The sequence below is a fragment of the Selaginella moellendorffii genome, unplaced genomic scaffold (assembly GCF_000143415.4).
Source record: "Selaginella moellendorffii unplaced genomic scaffold, v1.0 SELMOscaffold_4, whole genome shotgun sequence".
Lineage (NCBI taxonomy): Eukaryota > Viridiplantae > Streptophyta > Lycopodiopsida > Selaginellales > Selaginellaceae > Selaginella > Selaginella moellendorffii.
In genome coordinates this window covers 2,408,134-2,430,856 of record NW_003314265.1, presented here as the reverse complement: position 1 = coordinate 2,430,856, position 22,723 = coordinate 2,408,134, and the positions used below count along the sequence as shown (strand labels likewise).

General features: G+C 46.8%; 5 protein-coding genes across 7 annotated transcripts; 3 read left to right on the top strand and 2 right to left on the bottom strand.

Moving 5' to 3' along the window:
• Nucleotides 1-81: 81 nt before the first annotated feature.
• LOC9653950 (G-type lectin S-receptor-like serine/threonine-protein kinase At1g34300) lies at nt 82-2,898 on the top strand. Its single transcript, XM_024668903.1, has 4 exons — nt 82-195; nt 244-309; nt 370-2,216; nt 2,264-2,898. Exons 3-4 carry the CDS (start codon nt 397-399, stop codon nt 2,886-2,888), a joined length of 2,445 nt encoding a protein of 814 aa, XP_024524671.1. The 5' UTR covers nt 82-195; nt 244-309; nt 370-396; the 3' UTR covers nt 2,889-2,898.
• Nucleotides 2,872-4,167, bottom strand: LOC9653949 (enoyl-[acyl-carrier-protein] reductase, mitochondrial). Its single transcript, XM_024668904.1, has 4 exons — nt 3,904-4,167; nt 3,579-3,844; nt 3,401-3,522; nt 2,872-3,345 (listed from the first exon to the last, which is right to left on the bottom strand). Exons 1-4 carry the CDS (start codon nt 4,150-4,152, stop codon nt 2,963-2,965), a joined length of 1,020 nt encoding a protein of 339 aa, XP_024524672.1. The 5' UTR covers nt 4,153-4,167; the 3' UTR covers nt 2,872-2,962.
• Nucleotides 4,168-6,665: 2,498 nt separating this feature from the next.
• On the top strand, nt 6,666-7,766 carry LOC9654720 (splicing factor 3B subunit 4). The gene has a single exon (XM_002964510.2). It carries the CDS (start codon nt 6,734-6,736, stop codon nt 7,643-7,645), a length of 912 nt encoding a protein of 303 aa, XP_002964556.2. The 5' UTR covers nt 6,666-6,733; the 3' UTR covers nt 7,646-7,766.
• Nucleotides 7,695-12,220, bottom strand: LOC112344355 (TELO2-interacting protein 1 homolog). Of its 3 annotated transcripts, none has more exons than XM_024668902.1 (16): nt 12,062-12,220; nt 11,633-11,999; nt 11,494-11,583; nt 10,998-11,444; nt 10,831-10,938; nt 10,646-10,776; nt 10,466-10,598; nt 9,780-10,409; nt 9,557-9,736; nt 9,341-9,499; nt 9,220-9,294; nt 9,113-9,170; nt 8,893-9,062; nt 8,629-8,838; nt 7,946-8,569; nt 7,808-7,889 (listed from the first exon to the last, which is right to left on the bottom strand). In XM_024668902.1, the coding sequence occupies exons 1-16, from the start codon at nt 12,214-12,216 to the stop codon at nt 7,884-7,886; spliced, it is 3,543 nt and encodes a 1,180-aa protein (XP_024524670.1). In that variant the 5' UTR covers nt 12,217-12,220; the 3' UTR covers nt 7,808-7,883. The 3 variants fall into 3 exon arrangements, with proteins under 3 accessions (XP_024524667.1, XP_024524670.1, XP_024524668.1); XM_024668900.1 differs by having other exon boundaries at nt 7,854-7,892; XM_024668899.1 differs by having other exon boundaries at nt 7,695-8,569.
• A 567-nt stretch (nt 12,221-12,787) lies between these two features.
• LOC9653948 (carboxylesterase 1) lies at nt 12,788-13,822 on the top strand. The gene has a single exon (XM_002964509.2). The coding sequence runs from the start codon at nt 12,788-12,790 to the stop codon at nt 13,739-13,741; it is 954 nt and encodes a 317-aa protein (XP_002964555.1). The 3' UTR covers nt 13,742-13,822.
• The last annotated feature ends 8,901 nt before the right edge of the window (nt 13,823-22,723 follow it).

The following is a 22,723-nucleotide window of genomic DNA, read 5'->3' as shown; positions in this document are numbered from 1 at the left end:
ATGGTTTCTCCAAAGCTTGCTCTCGCTAAGTTTTTCTTCTGTTTTGCGGTTCTGACTTTTTAAGTTATGTGGTTCTTTCGTTGGAGTTACGTTCCCGGATTGAATTGATCAAAGCCCAAGTCAATCGTTGTGAAAGTCATCTACTTTCACCTTGACTTTGCTAAGGATACTACTATTATAAGTAGTTCTTGTGAGGTATGATCAGTTTTTTTTTCAATTGTTTTTAATGCCATGAATTCGTAGCAAAACTCAGAAGGATATGAGAAATCATGGAGGATATCTTGTAGTTGACATCGACCAAGTCAAATTGTAGTTCTGATATAGCTTTCAGAGTTCACTTCTTTTCTAATTAGTGAGTTTCATTTGCAGGAGAAAGAACAAGAAGTTTTTTTCCTGATGGCAGCAAAACTAGTGACGCTAGTTCTACTGGTGCTCCTGGTGCTGAATTGCGAGGGGATTGGACTGGGAGACAAGCTTGGTGCGAGGCAGCCACCATGGATGTCACTTAACAACACTTTTGCATTTGGATTCCACACAAGCGATGGGATTGGTGAGCTCTTTACTCTTGCAATCTGGCATCAAAGCACAGGAACAGTAGTATGGGAGGCCACTGAAGCGCTCATCAAGAATGGTAGCACTACCGAGAAACCGAAGATCAAAGTAGGCAAAACTGGAGAGCTCGAGCTTAAAGAAACTGGACTCATCGTTACAGACAAGTCCATGACAGTATGGCTTGTCCGCTGTGAGAATTGTTCTATCGCCACCGCGTCCTTGGAAGAAACTGGCAACTTTGTGCTGCTCGACCGTAGCTCGGACAGGATTTGGCAAAGTTTTGACTTCCCAACAGATACTCTCCTTCCTGGACAAGAACTTCGTGGAAATACGAGTTTGGTCGCTGGAAAATACCGGCTTAGCATGAACAGACGGGGTATTGAACTCTACTTCCAGGACTACTTGAATCATTCCTACTGGGGCATCATCAACAAGCAGCTCAACACCTCAGAGTCGACAATGACTTCTACTCCGAAGTTCACTTTCAGCATCGATGGTCATCTTGCCTTTTTCGATGCCAACGGAAGCTCCTGGTACCGCTACAAGTTCGACAACGCTCAAAAGTACCCGATAGATCTCGGTGATACGAGCGTGACCCGGAGGCTCACGCTGGAAAAAAATGGAACGTTGAGGAGTTATAGCTGTGGCAGCAGGGAAAAAAGGTGGAGAGTGGTATGGCAGTCGGCATTGCTCGAATGTGAAGTTTTTGGGACGTGTGGAGCTTTTGGCTTGTGTGGATACAAGCCGAGGAAGAGCTGCTCGTGTCCACCGGGATTTTATGCTGTGGATTCCAGTGAATCGGCCGGATGCGTCCGCAAATTTCCCCTCAGCTGTTCTTCCGGTAACGCTACTTCTTCTGCGAGCAAGATGGTGGAAGTTCAGAGGGCCATGTACGTTGGAAATCTTTTGCAACAACTCTCCAAAGACCCGATTTCCCTCGAGCAGTGCAAGGTCTCTTGTTTGAAGGATTGCCGCTGCCTGGGTGCTACGTACATGCTCGCGGGAACAAAACGTTGTAGTCTTCTTGGTGGTGAAGATGGAAGACTCTTCAATGGTGTCCAGGCAATGGAGCGGGCCTCCATCGCACTTCTCAAAGTTTCGGCACTGGATCCATTGACAACTTCTTTCTCCGAGGACGTGTTTGTGACGGTCCTGGATGCTTATACGCCGTCACTCCCCGATTCTTTGAGAAACTGGAGTTACTTCTCTGACGCGGGTCACAGACTGGTCTTTGCCATCGCAATTGGAGAGCTCGCCAGTTTCTTGTGCATCGCGTTGTCGGCGTGGTTCTGCTGGCGAAGATCTCTTCGTGGAATGTGGAAGAAAGCCGCCAAGGATCACCGCGGCCCGACATGGTTCTCGTACGAGCAGCTGGAAGTTGCCACAAACCATTTTAGCTGCAAGCTCGGGGCCGGTGGATTCGGAAGTGTTTACAAGGGTGTTCTTCCGGATATGACGGTGGTGGCAGTAAAAACTCTTGAAGGAGCTGCCAGCCACGGCGAGAAACAGTTTAAAGCCGAGGTCGCCACCCTTGGAAGGGTTCATCACGTCAACTTAGTGAAACTTTTGGGCTACTGCGCTGAGGGAAGCCATCGTTTACTCGTCTACGAGTTCCTGAGCAACGGATCACTGGACCAAGAGTGTATCGATCTCTGGGGAACGAGGTATGTTCGTGCTCTTTCCAAAGTTTGTCTACTAAGTTGGTTTACAGGTACTCGATTGCTCTTGGTGTTGCAAAGGGCATCACGTACTTGCACGAGGAGTGCTACGATTGCGTCCTCCACTGCGACATCAAGCCGCAAAACGTTCTCCTCGACGAGAACTTCTGTCCAAAGGTGTCGGACTTTGGCCTGGCCAAGCTCATTGACAAAGAACGGGCTCTCGATGTGACCACCATCCGAGGAACTCGAGGCTACATGGCACCCGAGTGGGTCGGCGACCGTCCCATCACCTCCAAAGTGGACGTCTACAGCTACGGCATGGTGCTACTGGAGCTGCTCAGCGGCAACGACAAGTCGAGAATCGGCCAGAACCGCTACTTTCCAGTGTGGGCTTTTCAAAAGTACGTGGCCGGAGAGCTCCACGCCATCGCGGACCCGGGGCTTAAAAACTTGGAGTGGAACGAGTTCGAGCGGATGATCAAGGTGGCGTTTTGGTGCATCCAGCTCGACGCCAGGTCCAGGCCGAGCATGAGCCGGGTGGTGCAAATGCTGGAGGAGCCCGACTTGGAGGTGGCTGTGCCGCCGTTTCCAACGCCAGCCTCGGAGGAAGTGGTGAGCGGGAATAGTCCGAGCTTTCTTCCTCCACTGTCACAGTCGGTGATCGATCCAAGATAGAATTCAAGTAGGAAATCTCTTCAGTCTATAGAGTGGGAGAAAGTCTCGCGGGACGGGACCATTTCAAAGCTTCGTCATCCAACAAGGAGGACTTTGCCCTGTCTGGCCTGCTTCTCTGCCTGTTCCATGGCGGTCTCGTAGTCCTCGAGAGGAAATTTAGCCACCACTGGAAGCGATCCTATGATCTTTGCCTGGAAGAGCTCTGGGATCTCTTTAGCCATCAGCTCTTGCATGTCCCCTGAAGCAGCTGTCAAGCTCCAGAAAGAATGGGAAACTTTTCTCGCGAGATCATTCACCGATATCACCGAGTCCGATGATTCGAGGCTCCCGATAGTGAAGACTTTCCCACCGGATTTCACGCAAGCGGCAGCGAGCTTAGTTTGCGACCCCGATACCATGTCGATCGCTCCCTCCACTCCGGCTCCATTTGTAAGTTCTTTCACTTTAGCAGCAACATCTTCCCCACGAAGATCACGCAAACTTAGAAATTATCGGGTGTGGGTAAATTGTACCTTCTTTTGTCACGTTGAGAACTTCGTCAGCACCGATGCTCTTGAGCTCTTCCTTGATTTCGTCACGCCTCACAAGGTTGATGGTCTTGATGCCCCAGTGCTTTGCAAGCTTGATAATGATCCTAGTGCGTGAAAGATCGTTTCGTTTGTGAGAGTAGGGACTCTACTAAAGATTTACCTTCCAAGCACCGAGCCAGCGCCATTCTGGAGGACGTAGCTTCCTTTTGGAGCATTGATATCCTTGAGAAGACCATAGCCCGTCCAAGGATTGATAATCAGCTGTGCCGCATCCTCGTCGGAGATGTCATGAGGCATCAAAATCACGTCTTTCTCCGAGACAGTGACAAAATCCTGCCAAGAGCCTTGTTTGGCAGAGAAATAGTTCCACAGAAATATAGGAACCACTCTATCCCCTTTCTTCACACGCCTTACGCCTTCTCCCACCTTCAAGAGATTGGAAACGATCAGAATTTCTTCTTCTTCTTTTTCCCTATGAAACCAACCTCTTCAACTATGCCAAAGCCTTCACTCCCTGGAACAAACTCACCCTTGTCGAAGATCCCAATGGAGAAGGACTGCTTGATGATGATGCGATCGAAGGGATGGATGGGCCTGGCAATGATGCGCACCACCACACTCCCGGGCTCGGCTGCTCCGGGCCTGGGAACACTGACAAGCTCCGGGCCTTGATTCGCCTCCCCGGCACCACAAACCTTTTGACGCACTGCTCTTGCAAAGTTTCCCTCACCCATGCTTGCGTTGTTTGCTTGCTGACTTCCTGCTAAACTTTGTTTATATAAGTCCAGTACTCTTTCCTTCCAGCTGCATTGCAGCTTTCTTTGTTGTTTCCAAAGCAAATAAACAATGGAAAATGTTGAATTTTCCTTTAAGTTCACAGCCTTTTTACCATTTCGGAAATCCAAGAGTTTCTCTAGACAAAGTCACTGTTAAATTTTATGCCGTCTCCTGGGGGTTAATATGTATATATGTAGCCAGTTTGAGTTCGAGATCATGAATGTCATCAAATTCTTTTTTATTAAGAAGCGCACACACACATCAGTACATAAATACATAATAGTTTATACTTTTTATAGTGTCTCAACGCAAGATCTCAACCTTCATATTGGCAACTGTAAGAAACACTTGATGAGCGCGAGCTTTGACAATGGAAGAAACAGAACGAAGATACTCACGACTTGAACTTGAGAAAGGCCGAGAACCTCATTGGCGGAGATCACAGGCTCCTCGTCTACGAATTAATGCTCCTTGACAAGCGAGTTCACCCTGTCCTCGTGCACCACCTCGAGCTGGGACAAACGCTACGCTGTTGGATCCCCAAAAAAACATGGGCAACTGTGCCGCCACATAAAAATGAAACTTGTGGGCTCGGAGGTCTTAAAGTTCCAATGCGCAAAAGCGAAAGAGCCAGCCATGGTTGGACAGGTCGCTACTCATAATGCTTTCGTGCGTGATCACTCTTCCTTTGACGATTCGTGGTTTGTTTTTCCAAACCTTTCTTATGCGCTATGGTGACAGACAGTCCTGTGGTGACATGAGAGACATAGGACTTTGTTTCCAAAGGTTACTAGTCCTACCAAACCTTACGTGTCCCTCAGGTGTCTTATCATCTCCAGGACGGCTGCCTCGGACTAAAGATCAACAAAAAAGATTGCGTCGATCCAGGAAGAATATATCTTAGGTAGATTAATCATTATTTCGCTGCTACCATGGGGCCTTGCTATGACATAACTATGACATATCACCAAGGATTATTTGGACCGCCCAGCTAGCTGGAGCTGCTGCCTGTTGACAACGTCGTGATAGTAGAGCAGCACGCACATCGGCTGCCCGACGATGCAAAAGAAGAACCAGAAGATCATGTTGCCGACCATGGAGCTCTGGAACTTGCGCTGGAGGACGTTGGTCACCAGAACCAGCGGCACCTGGAACATGATCCCCAGAAACGCCCAGCCCCGCAGCATGTGGCACGGCACCGCGATGCAAATCTCGTGAAAGATCCCGGAGATGACGAACACCACCAAAATGGCGAACTGCTTGTGGAGGCCCAGCCGGAGGCACGGGAAGTAGACGTGGCGGACGAGCCAGCGGTGGACGGGCATGTTCCACAGCCGCCAGTACTCGTCCACCGACTTGGCGTTCCACCAGTCCTTGTAGAACTCGCGGTCGCCGAAGCACAGGATCTCCGCCACGATGTTGAGCCACAGGTGGAAGAAGCAGTAGAAGAAGCCGAGCCAGACGTAGAGCGTGGGGATGGACAGCTTGAGCACGCGCTCGATCGCGTAGAGGTAGTTCCCCTTGAGCGGGTGCGTCGAGTTCCGGATGATCGGATTCATGTACTGCCCGATGATGAAGCCCATGAATCCGTTGAAGACGATCCACTTGCCCAGCTGCCGGAGCACCCACCCGGTTCTAATCCGCGGCGAGCGCGGGTAGCTCAGCTGGTAGCACAGCGTCGGCGCTGCCATGAAGTAGGCGATGTTCTTGAGCGAGATGTTGTCCGGGTAGTCGATCGCCGGCGCCTCGGCGGGGAGCTCGATCTTGCCACCGTCCTTCTTCACCGCGCGGATGTCGGCGTTGGTGTGCGCGTAGGAGACGAGCTTGAGCCAGCCGGTGACGGCGATGAGCATGAGAACCAGCCCCGAGAGGAGATCCGACTGGAACATCTCGATCACGTAGATCGGGTAGAGCAGCGCGGCGGCGAGGTTGATCAAGTGGAGCGGCGCCACGGCGGTGGCGGGGCGGCGGGCCTTGATCTTCTCGATGACATAGGCGGCGAGGGGGAAGATCAGCAGCGAGAGGCCACACATGAGGAGCGGCCAGTCCTTGAGCGACTTGGAGCTGAAGAGGACCTCGGCCTGGATGAGGAGGCCATACTTCATGAGATTCTCGATGATGAGCCGGCTGTTCACCGCCACCAGCACGACGATGCAGAGGTTGAAGAGGCCGGCGTGGCTCTGCGTGAAGATGGCGTCGGAGCTGAGCGGGCTCTCCTTGCTCCGCCGGTGCGCCGGGAGCGAGGGCCGCATGGCTTGCATGGCCGCCGCGAGGAAAAGGAGGAGGAGGAGGAGAATCCAAGCGGCGGCGAGAACAAATGTACCTGCGCGGAGGGATCGGCGGATCCAGCAAGGAGCGGGGAGGCGCAGGCGCAGTAAATTCTCATGCCCTGGCGCTCCGGGCTTCCTCCTGAAAGCTGGACATAGAGGAACCCTAGAAATTCCCAACTTTAGGGTTCTTGGGCAGGGGAGAGTTAGGGCTCTTGGGCATTAGGAAATCTCAACTTTTAGGGTTCTTGGGTAGGAAGAAGGGGCGAGAATGACCAAGGTCGTGGCCGGCGCGGGCGCCAATCTCCTGTCCCAGCACGCCAAGGAGCACAACCAGGACGCGACCGCGTACGTGGGCAACCTGGATCCCCAGGTAACCGAGGACATCCTGTGGGAGCTCTTCACGCAGGTGGCTCGCGTCCAGAGCGTCTACATCCCGCGCGACAAGATTACCACCGCGCACTCGGGCTACGGCTTCGTGGAGCTGGCCAACGAGACGGCGGTGGACTACGCCGTCAAGATCCTCAACAACTGCCGCCTCTACGGGCGGTGCATCCGGATGAGCAAGGCCTCGCACAAGGACGAGAACGTTGGCGCCAATCTCTTCGTGGGCAACCTCAGCCGGACCGTGGACAACTATCTCCTGGGATCCATCTTCAGCGGCTTCGGCCGCGTCGTCTACTCGAGCGTCGTCCACTCGGACGACCAGACGCGGCCCGGCTATGGCTTCGTGCACTACGACTGCTTCGAGGCGTCGGACCTGGCCATCGAGAGCATGGACAAGCAGTTCATCGAGAACCAGCAGGTGAGCGTGTCGTACGCGCGCAAGAAGGACAGCGGCGAGCTGCACGGGTCGCCCGCGGAGCGCGAGATCGCCGCCAAGAACCCCGACCGGAAGCCGCACATCATCCCCAAGTTCCAGCCGCCGCTGCCGCCGCCCGAGGCCTCCGCCGCCACCGGGGGGTACTACCATGGTTACGGTAGCGGGGTGCCGTACACGGTGATGCCGCCGCCGCCCCCCCAGCAGCACGACTGGTCGCACCACCACCACCACGCGCAGGCGGCGCCGCCCGCGCCGGCGGTGGTAGCGGCGCCGCCACCGCCGCAGGGGCAGTGGTTCCCGTCGCCGGGGGCGCCGCCACCGCACCAGGCGTGGATGCCACCACCTCCTCCGCGGATGTAAGGTAGCCACTTTTTTTCTTTTCTTAGAGTTGTGGAAGCTCTAGCAGAGCTTTTGATGAAAGAGTGTATGCTATAAGTTTTGTCCAGGAATCTATCTCCAAGAGCTCGAGAGTTACAAAGTTTGGAAGCTGTATATGCTTCTACCGAGACGATTATCATAAACCAGGAACAAAAGCAAAGAAATGTACGCACAAGCAGGAGTTACAAAGTTTCGAAGATCTACAGCCCCAGCCAGTTCCTCATTGCTTCTACCGAGAAGATAGATAAAAAACCAGCAAGAACAAAAGCAAAAAACCGTTACCTTAGCGAACGAAGTCGAGCTTTCCAGTTTGCAAAGAAGCTCGTACGCACACCTGCGGTCGAGCTTGTGCTGGAGCCGAAAGTCCCGTCCCGCGTACTGCGAGCACAAGGCCTCGGTGTCTGACGTGAGCGGCGGGAGTATCTCCGAGCAGCTTGGAAGACACGGAGACGCAGGAGCCACCGCCTCGCCGCTTTCATAAGCCAAGTCCGCTGCCAGGATCCACACGAGATCTGGATCGCTGCTTGATAGAGCACTCGCTGCCTCCGCGGCTAGCTCTTTCAGCTCCCACTGACTGCAAGCTAAGCTCACCACCGCCCCGGCAACCGTCTCAAAGATTGCATCCAAGGCTGGAGCACTCTTCTTGTCCCCGCTTATAGCTTTGATGCACTTGAGCGCTGCTTCTTGGACTTTACGAACTGTTCCTGGAGACTCCCTGGTGGCAAGAGCTCGAGTGGCAGGCTGCGCTATAAGCTGGTCGAGACCGACCCGGCCTCCAGTTACCGGACCGTCTTGAAGAAGCCGTAGAAGCAAAGGCAGGACGTCCTTTTGCAGGCGACGAGCTAGAAAAGATCCACCGCATTCACGCGCAACAAATGCTATGGCACTCAAACATCTTACGAGAACCTGCGAAGGAAAACTTGTCTGCAAACTGGAAAAAGACAGTAGCACTTAAGCTAGCTTACCGCTGGGTGTTCACTCCTCAAGCAGCATACTACGTGAGGCCAGATCTGGTGAATGGTAGGAAGAAGCTTGTTCCCGTCGTTGGGGTCCCTGTCCGGTGTTTCATAATCCAAGTTGCCTTGGGATCTTTCGAAAGCTTGCATGGCTTCTTGCCATCTCAAGTTGCTAGCTTTATAAGCGGCTTCGATCTTAGACAGCGCTGCAACACCATCCTGTAACAACATCACGGCTCATTAACATTTGCGTACACTCTGTTCAATACCAACCTCTATTATGTCAAGTGCAAGAATCCTCGCGGGGATATTTTTTGAGGCAAGTAGCGGAGCCGAAGACACAATGCACGAAGATGCCACCGTCAAAACTGAATGGTGGCATCTTTTATGCTGCAGCAACTTCTGAATGTTCTGCTCCCCTTCATCCATAGATGATGGCAAATCTGAAAGGTAGCTTCGGTCAGAAACGAATACAGTAAAACACCATACCCACCACTCGACGCTAGTTCAAAGCTTTCATGCCTAGCAGCTCTAGTTATTTCTCGCAGTGCCTGTTATCAATGTGATTAGCTAGTTGATGACGATTTCATACACCATTACCTTCAGGATTGGAACCGTAAGGAAAGGATGGTGGTGCCTGCCAGGTATTTCCAGTTCCTGGAGAAGACCTCGCATCTAAACCAGGGAGAGTTTAAACAAGTTGAGACTTCAGATCGCTTACTGGTTCTTCGAGGAGAGGAAGCAGGTCGGCTGCAGCTCCGGTTTGTTGTAATATAGCGGTCAAAAACTCAGGCGCATGAGGATACATTGATATGTGCCTCAGTTGCCGACACAACGAATCCACCACATGATCCAAATTTGCCACTACCAGTTTTTGCACCTAGAAACGAAAAAAACGAGTTATTATCCACAATTTGTAAGCAGAAGCATAACTTACAGAAACATAACCGGAGTGATGGGAAATTCCACGTAACGAAATGCTCGCTGCGTGGGCGATCGAATATCGGCTACAGCCCAGCTTCTCCAGTAGGGGATAAATCACCAAGCCCAAGTAGCCGCTGGTTTCGAACGAGCTTCCCAAAGTCATTCCGAAAATTCCAACACCTTCAATAAGCACCTGTAAAACTTTTATGAGACGATCATGCAAGAAATACACAAACCTGTTGAAGTGTTGCATTGTCTTCGAGGATAGGCAGATCACTCTCGTCACTTCCTTGAGAATCAACTGGAAGATCCCACAATTCTGACACCATGTAATCGTGAAGGACGTCGCCAATGGCGTCACGGACATGTGAAAGAAAGTCTGCCTTCGGCAGCGGATCCCATTCATTGGAGTCTTTACTTCCGAAGAGATTATTCCTGTCCAGCCAAGTTCCAGATGCTCCGTAGATAATCTCGTTCAATGCGCAAGCTGCAGCGGCAGCAGAGCGTCGAAGCTGGCCACCCTTGTCAGCTCCACTTTCCGATGCACAATCACGGATAGACGACTGGAGGAGTAGTAGCAAGTCCGCTAAACTTGGTTTGTCGACAGAACCTCTCAAGCTCGAGAATCCAGCAAGCCTCAGAGTGCTTGCCAGTGCATCATACAGCTTCACTTTTCCAGCCTGCGTAAACCAAGGAGCTGTCCGAGGCAATTGATCATTTGCCACTTCAGCCTCAAGACTCGCTCCATGCGGAAGTGAAATCTCTCGAAACTTGTAGCCTCCGGATTCAATGTAGCCGGACGATGCAAACGTTGAAGGAAGACTTAGAGATTGTGTCATAATAGTGATGAACCGCGAAACACAAGCCTGAAACGTCCGTCAGCCTTCAATTGCAAAAGATACTCAAAAGAATTCAGGCTTACCGGAGATTGAAACAGCGACGTAAAGACAGCTCTGGGGCCTGAGTAATACATTGCGGCTGCTAGTCGTCGCGCATGATGCAATGCAGAAACTTCATCTGCTGAAATAACAACTTTAGGCAGATCCTCCAAAAGCCTGGATCATCAACTGTTAGGCTTTATCTCAGTACTTGACTTTCAAACCTGTTGAGAACAGCAGTGAAAGCCGATTTTAGTTTGGAGTGACTTCCGGAATGTGCGAGGAATGAGAGATGGTGACTTGCAGTGGCCGAAACGGAGCTTGAATCACCGCAAGCAAAGAGCAGCAGAGTTTCCTGACATACATCAGTCATTCCCCAACAACGATCGCTAGCAAATATTGATCTTACCAAAAGCAATGGCATGCAGACTTCCAAGGTCTTCTGGCAAGATCCAATTATTTGCCCGGTAGCTTCCACGACCGCTTTACGTACAGCTGCGACCGGGTGAGCACAAAGCTGAAACCATGTCAAGAAGCTTGAACTGCAAAAAGAAAAGGAGGAAGTTTCAAACGTACCAAGGGAAGAACATCCTGTAACAACTTGTCGATATGAGATACTGTGTCGGCAAGCCACCTTTCGTTGCACTCTACGCGCATGACCTTTCGATCCTCCATGCTCGTGTCTGCCACCTCAAGCTGATGCTCATCACGTCGAGTTTCATGTACCGCCTTCTTCGACAGCTTTTGCAAAGCTCCCAAAGCTTCCTGGTCCTGAATGCGAGGAGTGGCGATGTCTGCAGTTACTAAATTCCGGGAATCCGCAAGCACGAGAACGAGCAACTCGGCAATCCCCAGGATCGCCTCACTCAACGACCGGCTGCTGGCAGCTGCTCCAACGGAATAGAACTGCGCGGCGGAAACAAAACCCGACCTCCCGTTGCTCACAACTGCACCCTTGATCACTTTTCCAAGCCCGCTGGCAACACCGGGAAGAAAAAACGCGAGAGCATCGGGCGATGCAACCTGGAAGAACTCTATTCACCAAGAGAAGAAAAGGAAGAACTTGAATCACCTTCGTCACGACGATTCTAAGCGTTGCAAGAGAGTCGGCTCGTATTGATGCACTCCCCACGCCAGCTCTTGCAGCCTCGGCATGAGAGATCTGCAAGAAGGATCTAGTCACACTCGAGAGAAAAACCACACAAAAATACCTGGAGTAAGACCGAGAACAAATGGCCGATGGCGGCGGCCATCTCCTCCGACCGCATTCTCTCCGCGACATCTCCCTGAGGAGGCAAATGCTGGAACATGGAAGCCAGGCATTTGACAACCCCGTGGCGGAATTCTTCCGACGCCTCGTCGGGCTTGAGCATGGCCGCGCCGACGAGTTTCCGCAGCAGCGTCGCCATCTCCTGGATGTCTTGGACGGGGCATTTCCGCAGCAGAATCTCCAAACACGCAGCAACTCTCTCCGCCAATCTGTCGCTCACGATCACGGGCTTGGATCGCACCGCCACGCCCTTGGCTCGCAGCACCACGGCCGCGTCGATGAGGAGCAGCAGTGGGAAGAGCGCACACCTGACGATTCATCCCAGAATGAGGGAGAGAGAGAGAGAGGGGGGGATTTTCACTTTGCTTACTGGTAGCAGCTCTGGAGAGCCGATGCCGGGAGCGCCTCCAAAATCTTCTCGAGGGCCTCTGCCGCCTCGATCGCCTGGCCCTGCGCCTCGATGCCCGCGGTGGGAAGCTCCAGGAGCTTCGTGCACAGAGGCCGGAGCGCCGAAGAGGCCATCATTCACATTTTTAGGGTTTATACAGAGAAAAACTTAAACCCTATGCCCAAGGTGCTAACGATTTTGTAAAAATGCCCCGGTTTTGCGATAAATTATTATCATACTATTACTTAACAGGATTTTCACTTGCGCAATACCCTAATGGACGAGATCACTCACATTCTTGCTCTCAAATCGAGAGATAGCTTCTATGGAACTTTGATCTTGGAGCAGGGTTGATCTTTAAAAGCAGTCTAGGACCAATCAACTGGGAAAAGAGGCTTTTTTGGATCAAGCAGACGAATTGGCTAGATCTTTTGCTCAAAAGTAACGGAGCTGGCTGATCAGAGAGAGCGAGAAAGAGGCCAGATCCATTTATTTAACGATTACATCGAGCGCATCAATACGGACTTCTACATTCATATCCAACAAAAAAGAATCTTTTGTGAGAGAGAAGTGTTTGGACGTCAGTACACATGGAAAGGCAAAAGGAACACGGGTTGAATACTGAAAGCAACACCTTGACTGCTGGGCTCATTCAATAACAATATCTCATCACAATATAAGAACAAAGACCGAGACACAGGGCAAGCAATGGCAAGTGTAGTGGATTTACAGCTTGATGGTCTGGTCATTCACCAAGATGGTTCATACACTCGTGGAACAATCCCAACGAGTCCGGCAAATCCCGATTTTGTGGATGGAGTGGCCTCGAAAGATCTGACAATTGAGGAGGAAAGCAATCTATGGGTGAGGGTATTCTGTCCCCAGCAGAAGCATGAATCTGGTAAGCTGCCTATCCTCCTGTTCATCCATGGAGGTGGGTTCATTCAATCCAGCGCTGATGATATTGGATACCACCACCTTTGCGAGGATTTTGCAAAATCGGTGGGGGCACTTGTGGTCTCCGTGAATTACCGGATTGCACCAGAGCACCGCTTGCCAGTTGCTTATGAGGACGGATTTACCGCTCTGAAATGGCTTCAAGCAGTGGCCAAGAAGGAAGTTACCGCGCCCTGGCTGTCGGACTGTGCTGATTTTACCAAGGTTTTCGTGGTGGGCGATAGCGCTGCAGGGAATATTGTTTATCATGTCATGAAGCGAGCTTCAGCGAAGAGTGGCTCGGATTTGAAGCCGCTGGTTCTGGCTGGCCAGATTCTCATCCAGCCGTTCTTTGGAGGTGTTGAGCGGACTCCCCCCGAGCTCGTCGAGTTCAAGCCTGGCCAACTTACGACTGAGTTGTGCGATGTGTTTTGGAAGTACACACTCCCAGATGGAGCCAATAGAGATCATCCATACTGCAACCCAATGGTGGAGCTCCCCCATGCTCTCAATGATGCGGATATGCCAAGGACGCTTGTTGTGATTGGGACCGCTGATTTGCTCCATGAAAGGCAGCTCGACTTTGCAAAGAAGGTGAAGGAGATTGGCATCCCAGTTCAGCAGGTTGTGTTTGAGAATGCAGGCCATGCGTTTTACATGGCTGAAGAACAGGAGAGAGTGAAGCTTGTGGAAGTTCTGACAGAATTCGTAAGTCAAGAGATATAATATTGCATTACAAAACATTTGATACCACTTTTTAGCTCATGAGCTCAGAATTCAATAAATCTAATTGTCTTTAATTCTTCATTTATAATTTAAAAAAATGTCTAAAATTTGTTTTGTGTCTTAGAAATAATCGCCACAGGAGCACTGTCCATCTTTAAAAATATGGAGCCTGCTCGCACACACTCCTCCAGCTTGGAGATGATTGCCGTGGCTTTTTGACAATCCTGGCACACTCTCAAATAACTGATGACACTTCCTGGCTTGGAATTGATCAACGCACAAGGGACTGCAAGCTTCTCGCTGTGCTAAGCGCATCCTCTTTCTCACCAACATCCTCACAAAAACTTTGCTCCTCTCATCGAGCTTGCCTGTGCTCGAGTATATGTTGGCCATGAGAACATATGCCGCAGCACTGCTCACGTCGAGCTCCACCAACGACTCGAAATCCACCTCCCTCACGGCCACATTCTTCCATTTACACACTCCAAGCAGCGTCTTCCAGAGGCATGGATTCAATCACGTTTACTGCCCTGGGTTGCGAGGCCCAGCAGATCCATCATGCACACGTAGTGCTCTTTCCCTGGAGAAATTCCATGCTTGTTGCGCATCACTGTGAAATACTTCCTTGCCTCTTCGACCAGACTGGTATCGCTGTAAGCGCTCAAAACCGACATGAAGGTCTCGGACCCGTCACTACACTGGAAGATGGAGACCATGCCTTTCAAGTGAAACATGGGAGACATGGTGCCCTTTTGGCTCCAGGCCTCTATTCTCTCCAGCATCTCAATACATCATATCCTGCTATCATGGATCCGCCAATAGCCAAGAGAGTTATTACAGGTTGACAATATTTTAAGAATATTCTGGCACAGTTAAGGTTTTAGTGGCAATATTTTTATTTAATAGGTATTTTAAACCAAATTAATAAGTTTAATAATATTTAGATCTGTGTAAACTACCAGTATCTAATCTTAGTGGCAATAGTTGCTATTTAATAGAGGTTTTGTCTTATTTTAAAATTTAATAATTAGTATTTATATTAATTATTTAAGTTAGCATCCTCTAATTTATAATGTATATTTATATTAAATTTTTTATTAGTTTGCTTAAACAAATCTGTAAGGGGACTGGGATGGTAGTGGATATACCTAAAATATGCTTGGATATTCCAGGATATTCTACCATCTAACAGTTGTTATTCATTTAGATTAATCTTATATTTATAATTTATAAACATGTTTATAATTTATAAAATTTCTTAAACCCTTTCTAGTATATTCTTTTTTATTCTATCATCTAATGGTTGATATGCAATAAGGTTAATCTTGTGTTTATAAATTACAAACATGCTTATAATTATAAAGTTTATTTGATCAATTGGATTAATAAGTAAGAATAACACTACTATTAAGCAAACCAAACATTGCTACATGCAACGCATAGCAATTTATTATTACTATCAAATCCCTATTATAAGTAATGCCCTATGTTTTTTAGATATAATTTATAAATAAAAATTTATTTATATTATATTAAATTCGAATACAATACCAATATCTAATTATTTTTTAATGTCATGAAACACCTCATATTCAGACATTACAAGGTGATGAATCTAAATTTTAACATTTGAATCCATCCCAAAAAGCATACAATTACAAAATACATATGCTTGCAAGAGATGAAAGAGTCCCTGCAAGAGGAGTCCATTTCCTTCATCTTGAAACATCTTTCTGGCTTTAGCATGACTTGGATTGGAGTTTTGGGCATTCTTAAGAGCTAGCAGCCATTTATTTTGGTTGCTGGTTAGCATTTGGAGGTGTTTGGCTGGATATTGGGGCATCTCACATTTCTAGTAGGGCATTTGCTGTGAACTAGATGTTTCAGGCTGGTGTGGACTTGACAAGGAAGCAATCTCCACCCTGTGAGTTTGAGTACCTTTCCTAGAGCATGAGGGTGGCTTTTCATGTCTGAGAAGAGAGTTAGATTATCAAATGGCATGAAGGCACGCTCAGATAATGAGGATTCAACGTCTTTAGAGGATTCCAGCTTGGTGGATTTGCATGTGATGGCTCAACAACCTCAAGTTCATATATTCCGAAAGGGGAGCGACTTGCCAACATTTTTTGGCATTGGTGGCATCTCTCCTTCCATCCACATTGAGCACTATTGCTCATCCAACACCATCCTTGATGATGATCACAAGAAGAGGGATTTTCTCCAATCGCTCATCGGCAAAGCAGCAACATAGGTACAGTCCCTCCTTGCAGAAGACAATATGGACTACCAGGTGCTACTAGAATCCTTCAAGGACCACTTCATTGAGGAGAAGCCATTGAATTGCCTGGTCATTGATCTCTTTGCATTTCGGCAAAGTGCTCACAAGTTGGTGCCGGACTACATCACACATTTTCACTCATATTGGAAGTGGTGTTGGGGTCATCAGGTTATCACCCAGGAGCAGCAGGGGATCACAGCCATCATCACCGGTCTTCAGGGAAACTTGCAATAAAAGTTGTTCAAGTGGCAATTTGCTACATGCCATGTTGCATTTGCAACAGCCACAAAGTTGGAGCAGGAACTTCTTGTGGACTTGGGCATTTCACATGTGGAGGAGGACTTGGCATCACCCTCCCTTAAGTCCACATGTTCCACCATCCACTCACATATTCCTGTGATAGTGGTGGAGTGTGTTCCCTTAGCCATCGAGAGTGCACTCACGGAGTTGTGACAATATAAGGAGATCATCTAGTATTAGTAGCAAATGCAAGAGAAGATGCTTAAAGTGCTTTGTGTTTGCCACTTACAACAAGCCAAGAAGCCATAATGGGCTCCAAATCTTGGTATTGCTTCTATTGCAACATCGTGACTTACAACATGAAGAGGTGCTAGAAGCTTCTTCCATAGCTATGGCCACCACACTCTTAGCATGTTTAGGAGCAACCATTCGCTGATAATAGCATTGCAACACAAGGGAAAGATTGTTACCAGTAATAGCTTGAGCAACATGCAATCAAAGATGCACCTTCATCATCTTCCAGTAAAGGGAAGGCTCCAATGGATAAGGTCAATGCAATCAAGATTGTTGAGGAGGAAGTCACAAGGACAACAGCCACAAGAGCATAAAAGAAGAAAGTTGCTCAAGAGGAAATTAATGATGATCCAACTCCTTCAGTGATCACTAATTCAGTAAAAAGGTGGTATGTAAACTCCCATTCATGTCTCTCCTTCCTGGATGTCCTCTGCCTTTCTCTAATAGTTCCCAAGTCCTTGAGAGTGTACTTCAACAGTTGATGGAGATGTCCATCACCTTTTCACTGTGTGAGCATTTATGCACAATTCCCAGCTTTGAACAGCATTTTGAGGATTTTGCAAGGTCTACTAGAGCAACAGCCTCTCTCCCACATGACGTACACATAGTTGACACAGCCTTCTCTTTCAATCCAAATGCATTTTTTGCACCCATAGACTTTGGCAATGGTTCTCCTATCATCAATACTCTTGTCGATTCTAGATTTGGGAGTGATGTGATCTCTTTGGATGCAGCCACAAGAGCAAGTCTTTAGGTCTTTGGAAACACAACTCTAATCCTAAAGATGTTCATGAACCATATTATTGTCCTTGCAAGCATTTGTCACACCATTCAAGTTTATGTTAACAGGGTGGAGTCTCTTTTGGATTTTGTGGTGGTGGACTACCAAAAGTTCAGTTCCACACCTTTGAAGGATTTTCTGATCCTTGGATGAGTTTGGCATGATCAGATTAAAGGCATCACCAACTGGTTGCTTGGCATGATAGAGATTAGTGACAGTCATTAGATTTCTTATCTCTACAATGCCTGCAGACACTCTCTATTAAGAAAGCTTTAAGGATAGCCTCTAGGCCTATCTCAGAGCCAGTCAATATCCTTCGAGCAAGTGAATATCCTTCAAGCCATATTCTTTTCCTCAAACTCACTAACAGTCATCTTTCCTGAGTTGATTGAAGATCCATCATAGCCCGAGTTTAACATGTTCCAATGCAACACTATCATCACAGAGGCTTCCCCAATCTCATTGGAAGAGCCTCCACTTGAAACTCTTGAAGCTGCCCATCACTTTGATCAAATTGAGTGTTTGTTGTGATCATCACTTCTTTTCGAGTGTGGAGTTTATGTGGAGGATTTTCCCTTAGTTGCAGCTGAGTCTCAAAGCCTTCAGTATGGTACTTCAATAAAGCATGTACATCCTATAGTGTTTACTACCTTTGAAACAGGAATGATAATCACAAGCAAGAGCAACTTGGCCTCTTTATTTAAGGACTGGGTGGTGAGTGACCATGTGGTTAGTCCAACCTCTTTATTTGAGGACCAAACTGCTCCTATTTTCATAGATTTCTAGGTACCATCACTTTTGCTATCTTTACACCATGTTGCAGATTTCTAGCTTTCTGACGCAAACAAGCTTCATGCTCATGACATGGAGATCCTTGCCCTTGATAAGCAGCACAAGGCATCAGCTGAGAAACTTCTTGTTCCAAAGCACAAGTTTAAGGTGACCATTGACTCCAAAATTCTCGGTTTAGTCCTCTTTTCTCCCGGGCAGCTTATTCTTCTCATGGAATTCACTCCTTCCAAGTTCTCTCCACAATGGCTTAATTCCTCCTTTATCCAGCGCTAGGTAGAGGGTGGTTCCTATGTGCTTGCAAATGAGGTTGGCCATGTGTTTACACATGCTCACAATCATTACCACCTCAAAACATTCATGCAATGATTTCTTTCCTTTTTCTTTCTTTTTGTTTTTTTTTTATCCACATTCTTTCACCTCTCCCCTTCTATTTTTAGGCTTTGCTACATTGGGCCATGGGTTCTAGCTTGGATTTTAGCCACAAGGTTGTATCAACTCCTTTTGTGTGTGAGCTCTTACAGTTTCTTAGTGAGTCCTTAACTATTTTTAGAATCCATCACCTTCACTTCATCCCACCATTCATCACTTTCATCACACAAAATCACACTCCAAGATCACACAACATTCTCACTACACACCATTATTCATTCTTTGTAATTGATACTTGCATTAGGATTTTAGCAATTTCATCCACTTTCTATCTATGGTACTTGATATGCATTTACATCACTCCACTACAGCTACAAATGTCTTTTGACAATAGCAAAAGTTATCCAAATCTAACATATCATGTACAAGTTATAGCTACAACTTTACATCATTGTGATGTACTAGCACATTTAGAGCTGTTTTTCTTTAAGCCAGCATCATCCAACACATGAAGAGTGCCTAAGCCATTTTCTTAAGCAAGTTGTTAATTGCCAACACTTAAGGCAATTGGAAAGAGCTTGAGTTTGTAATGGAGGGTTTGAGAGCTAGAGTTAGAAATGTTAGAAGATAGCCCTCATCTCTCAATAGTGATTGTCGAAAAAATATAAAATAAAGATTAGGCATGATTAGCCACAAATGTGTAAGTGACTAAATTTTCCATTTTACTTTAGTCACTTAACGATATTTTTTACCATTTAGAGGAGTCTTACTCATAACCTCCATAAGTTTTATTCTGGACTATGCACGTGAATAAAATCTATGCCTTTGAACTTAGTCCAAGTGCTCTATGTGTCTAATCCCATGATAAACATCCCAAAGATATTATAAACCTATCAACCCATTATGCTAAATCCATGTTTATATACCCTTGTCTCATTGGTAGTTCAAGACCACCTATGGCATTGTCCTGTCTCTTAAAGATTGAGCCATCTGTCCATAGGTGGTTATTTTAAGACCACACGTTATTGACCTTAAGAAGCTCAGAGATATAGAGAACACTTTTCCTCAATGTCCCTTCTTTAATCCCCACTAAGTCCCTTTCCATCCACAGCAATGCTCACTAACACCACCACTGGATTAGGGTTTGAGAGCTTGACCACTAAGTCCTAATAACCTTGTAACCATTCCTTTGGTCACTATGTAAAAGGATTGCTCTTCTTCCTTTTCTCAATTCAGGACTTTGGGATAACATTTAGAAACACCATGGCCCAATGTGGGTCTCATGGGTACTCTCCCCACCTTCTACTCTTAGATGCTTTAGCCATGTGGCTAGAGCAAGGTTCTGATAAGCCACACTAGGTATCCAAGTAAGTAGTGCCACCCATACTTAGATTAGGAGCATTAACCATTTAATTTCCTGGGGGAGCTAGAGTTGAGCTTTTGAACACTTCACCAAATTATCCCACTTGTTTGTCCATGTTTGCTTTAGCTTTGGACTTCTCATTGATTATATTATCACCCACCACATAAATATAGCCTTCCTTGATCACCCTTAGAAGCCTTGAACCAAGGAAGGCCTTGGACTCCTTCCTTGGTCTTGGCTAAATTGGCTCCACTGAACCTTCCTTGGTCACCCTTGGAAGCCTTGGACCAAGACCAAGGAAGGCTTTGGACTCTTCATTGGTTATATTATCACCCACCACATAAGTATAGCCTTTCTTGGCTAAATTGGCTCCATTGAAGTCCTCCTTTACTATACTTTTGGAGCTCACCAAACCCCTCAAGGTCTGGGAGATGATTGCTTTGGGCTATCACCCTCAGACTCATACTCGGATTCGGATTCGGTCTAGATTTCAGTCTTGGTCTCGATCTTGGTCTCGGTCCTCATCTCAGACTCCTTCTCGGAATCCATCTCAGACTCCATTTTGGACTCTATCTCGAACTCTATCTCGGACTCTATCTCATACTCTTTCTCGAACTCTATGTCGGACTTCATCTTAAACTCGGTCTTGACACTTCCTGTGTCATGACATTTGCCATATATCGGTCCCTCTTGTGTACTTTTCTAGAGACTCATTCACTGATTGTTTCATATTTGTTCTTCAAACACTTTTTTAAAAGTTCCACTTCCGCTCTTGACTTTCCAAGTTAGAGCTTTTGGTCTAAACATGTTACGCTTGTTAGACTTCTGCTTCAACCACTATCATGTGGCACCCTTTTGGCTCCACTTTGGGGCATAAAGATTTGTGTCTCATAACTCCACCACCCATAAACAAAATTTGATGTCTTCATTGAACATTTAACCATTTTATAAAGTAATCCCTATCATGGATTACCATTTTCATCCTTAGCACAAAGCTAATATTCATCAAGGGTTTGACACTGAAAGTTCACCATGCCTTACTTATCCTCTAAGGAGCATAGTCTTTCCAACTTAAAGTCTCATTAAATCATCAGTGGTAATTCTCTACCTTTGTTCGTTTAGTTTTTGCTAAACCCGTTAAAGACACCTTTTCTATCTCAATATTATTACTTATTCTGGAGTAGTCTTAGCCTCTACCAACATAACAATCATATTCTATAATTTTAATATTGACATCTTAAGTCAATTTCTTAAGTGTGTATGACATCTTGTATTGCATTAGTTATGCAAATACCACTTCTTCATCATAAAAGGTTCTTTACTAAAGGGCACCATCATCCTCTCTTTTCTTTCGTGTCACCCTTAGCACTAAATTCCATTTATCCATAATTCGTGTTAGAGCTATCTATAGCCCTATCATTTGGCTACTTTACCACTCTATTTCTCAGAACTTTCACCTCTACTAAATTAGAGCATTTCGGAATCCCATCCTTAGAAATAAATTTCCCTTCCTACAATCTATTAGCACCCGCCATATGGTGGTTCCTTGCCTAATTCATTATTTGGAATTTCCAATACCCATTTTCGGCCATTAATCTTTTATTCGTATCCTTTGATTATTGCACCAAGCAACATAGGATTACTACCTCCAATCTTGAGATATCTTTTTGGTTCTATAGCAAAGACTTTGTTTTGCTAAACCTAGAGGGTGTTTACTTCTAATAAGTCTTTTTAACATTTTCTATTATGGGCTTTATCTACAACCCTCTACGACCCTCTTATGGGTCCTTCTTTCAAGACTACTTTCTTGGAGTCACAGTACAATTGTATAGTTATAACTCAACTCCCTTAGGTGTCTTTCCCTTTTGGTCACCTTGACCAATTCACATCATTATTAATAGTTCAAATCAGGAACTTTATTTCTTAACATAACAATGATTTTGTCCTTGTTTAGCCATAAGCTCACTTAGTGATTTCACCTTGACACCTTAATAGGTTTATGAATAGGTATTATGTCTTTCAAACCTTTAAGTTGTTGACTATAACCCTGGGAGTATCCCCCACACTTGGAAGTGCACCCAATGTAACCTTTCTGGCCAAGAGTTCATAGCAACTGAGATTGAATGTCCCCATCTCATTCACCACGTCCTTGGTGTTATTTGCACTAGAGTGTTCAAATTAGATATGCCAAACTTTCACACTAAGCAATTTAACCGTGCATCATGATTTAAAGCATCCTCTGCTTAGCAATGTGCTCAAGCCAACCTCCTTTCTAAAAATCCATAACCACCGAAAAATAAGTGTCCTTAGATTTCAATCATCATCATGCTGTAGTGAGTTGGGATTTGAATCCAAGCACTAAAGGATTGGAACTCAAACCCAACCTTCACATATGCATCTATAGACGGTATCATCTAAAATGTTGGCATGACTCCTCATGCTGGTACACCAATTTATACCTAAATTGCGTTATAGATCACAACTTTGGAACCTAGTTCCTTCATGTTATGCGGCAGCTTTGACCATGTGGTCAACATTGGTCAAAGGGAAGCTCAAAGGTATATTAAGGTATGTTAGGGTAAGGGACTTAACCTACCCTAGGGCTTACAGTGGAGCGGTAGTATAATGGAGGTTTTGAGATAGCTTGGGGGTGGTTGGATGGTGAGGAACCTTAAGAGGTGGCATAGCATAGTCTAGGGCAACTAAATCTCTGTCTTTTTACACCGGATTATAACATTGGTATTACAAGAGTTGATTGTGATGGCCGACCAAGTTGAACGCTGGAATCCTATTGTTGATGGTGGTGTTGACAGAGTTGTGGAGATTTGGATCATTCAAAATGTTATTCATGAGCTGCAAGCCCTT

Excerpts from the sequence above, each read along its gene's own strand:
- LOC9653950 (XM_024668903.1), top strand. The coding sequence starts at position 397 with ATGGCAGCAAAACTAGTGACGCTAGTTCTACTGGTGCTCCTGGTGCTG. Across the intron at positions 2,217-2,263 it reads ATCGATCTCTGGGGAACGAG|GTACTCGATTGCTCTTGGTG; the intron begins GTATGTTCGTGC and ends GTTGGTTTACAG.
- LOC112344355 (XM_024668899.1), bottom strand. The coding sequence starts at position 12,216 with ATGATGGCCTCTTCGGCGCTCCGGCCTCTGTGCACGAAGCTCCTGGAG. Across the intron at positions 11,584-11,632 it reads TGTTCTCGGTCTTACTCCAG|ATCTCTCATGCCGAGGCTGC; the intron begins GTATTTTTGTGT and ends TCCTTCTTGCAG. Across the intron at positions 8,839-8,892 it reads TTGCACTTGACATAATAGAG|GATGGTGTTGCAGCGCTGTC; the intron begins GTTGGTATTGAA and ends ATGTTGTTACAG.
- LOC9653949 (XM_024668904.1), bottom strand. The coding sequence starts at position 4,152 with ATGGGTGAGGGAAACTTTGCAAGAGCAGTGCGTCAAAAGGTTTGTGGT. Across the intron at positions 3,845-3,903 it reads GCTTTGGCATAGTTGAAGAG|GTGGGAGAAGGCGTAAGGCG; the intron begins GTTGGTTTCATA and ends AATCTCTTGAAG. Across the intron at positions 3,523-3,578 it reads GCTGGCTCGGTGCTTGGAAG|GATCATTATCAAGCTTGCAA; the intron begins GTAAATCTTTAG and ends TTCACGCACTAG.
- LOC9653948 (XM_002964509.2), top strand. The coding sequence starts at position 12,788 with ATGGCAAGTGTAGTGGATTTACAGCTTGATGGTCTGGTCATTCACCAA.
- LOC9654720 (XM_002964510.2), top strand. The coding sequence starts at position 6,734 with ATGACCAAGGTCGTGGCCGGCGCGGGCGCCAATCTCCTGTCCCAGCAC.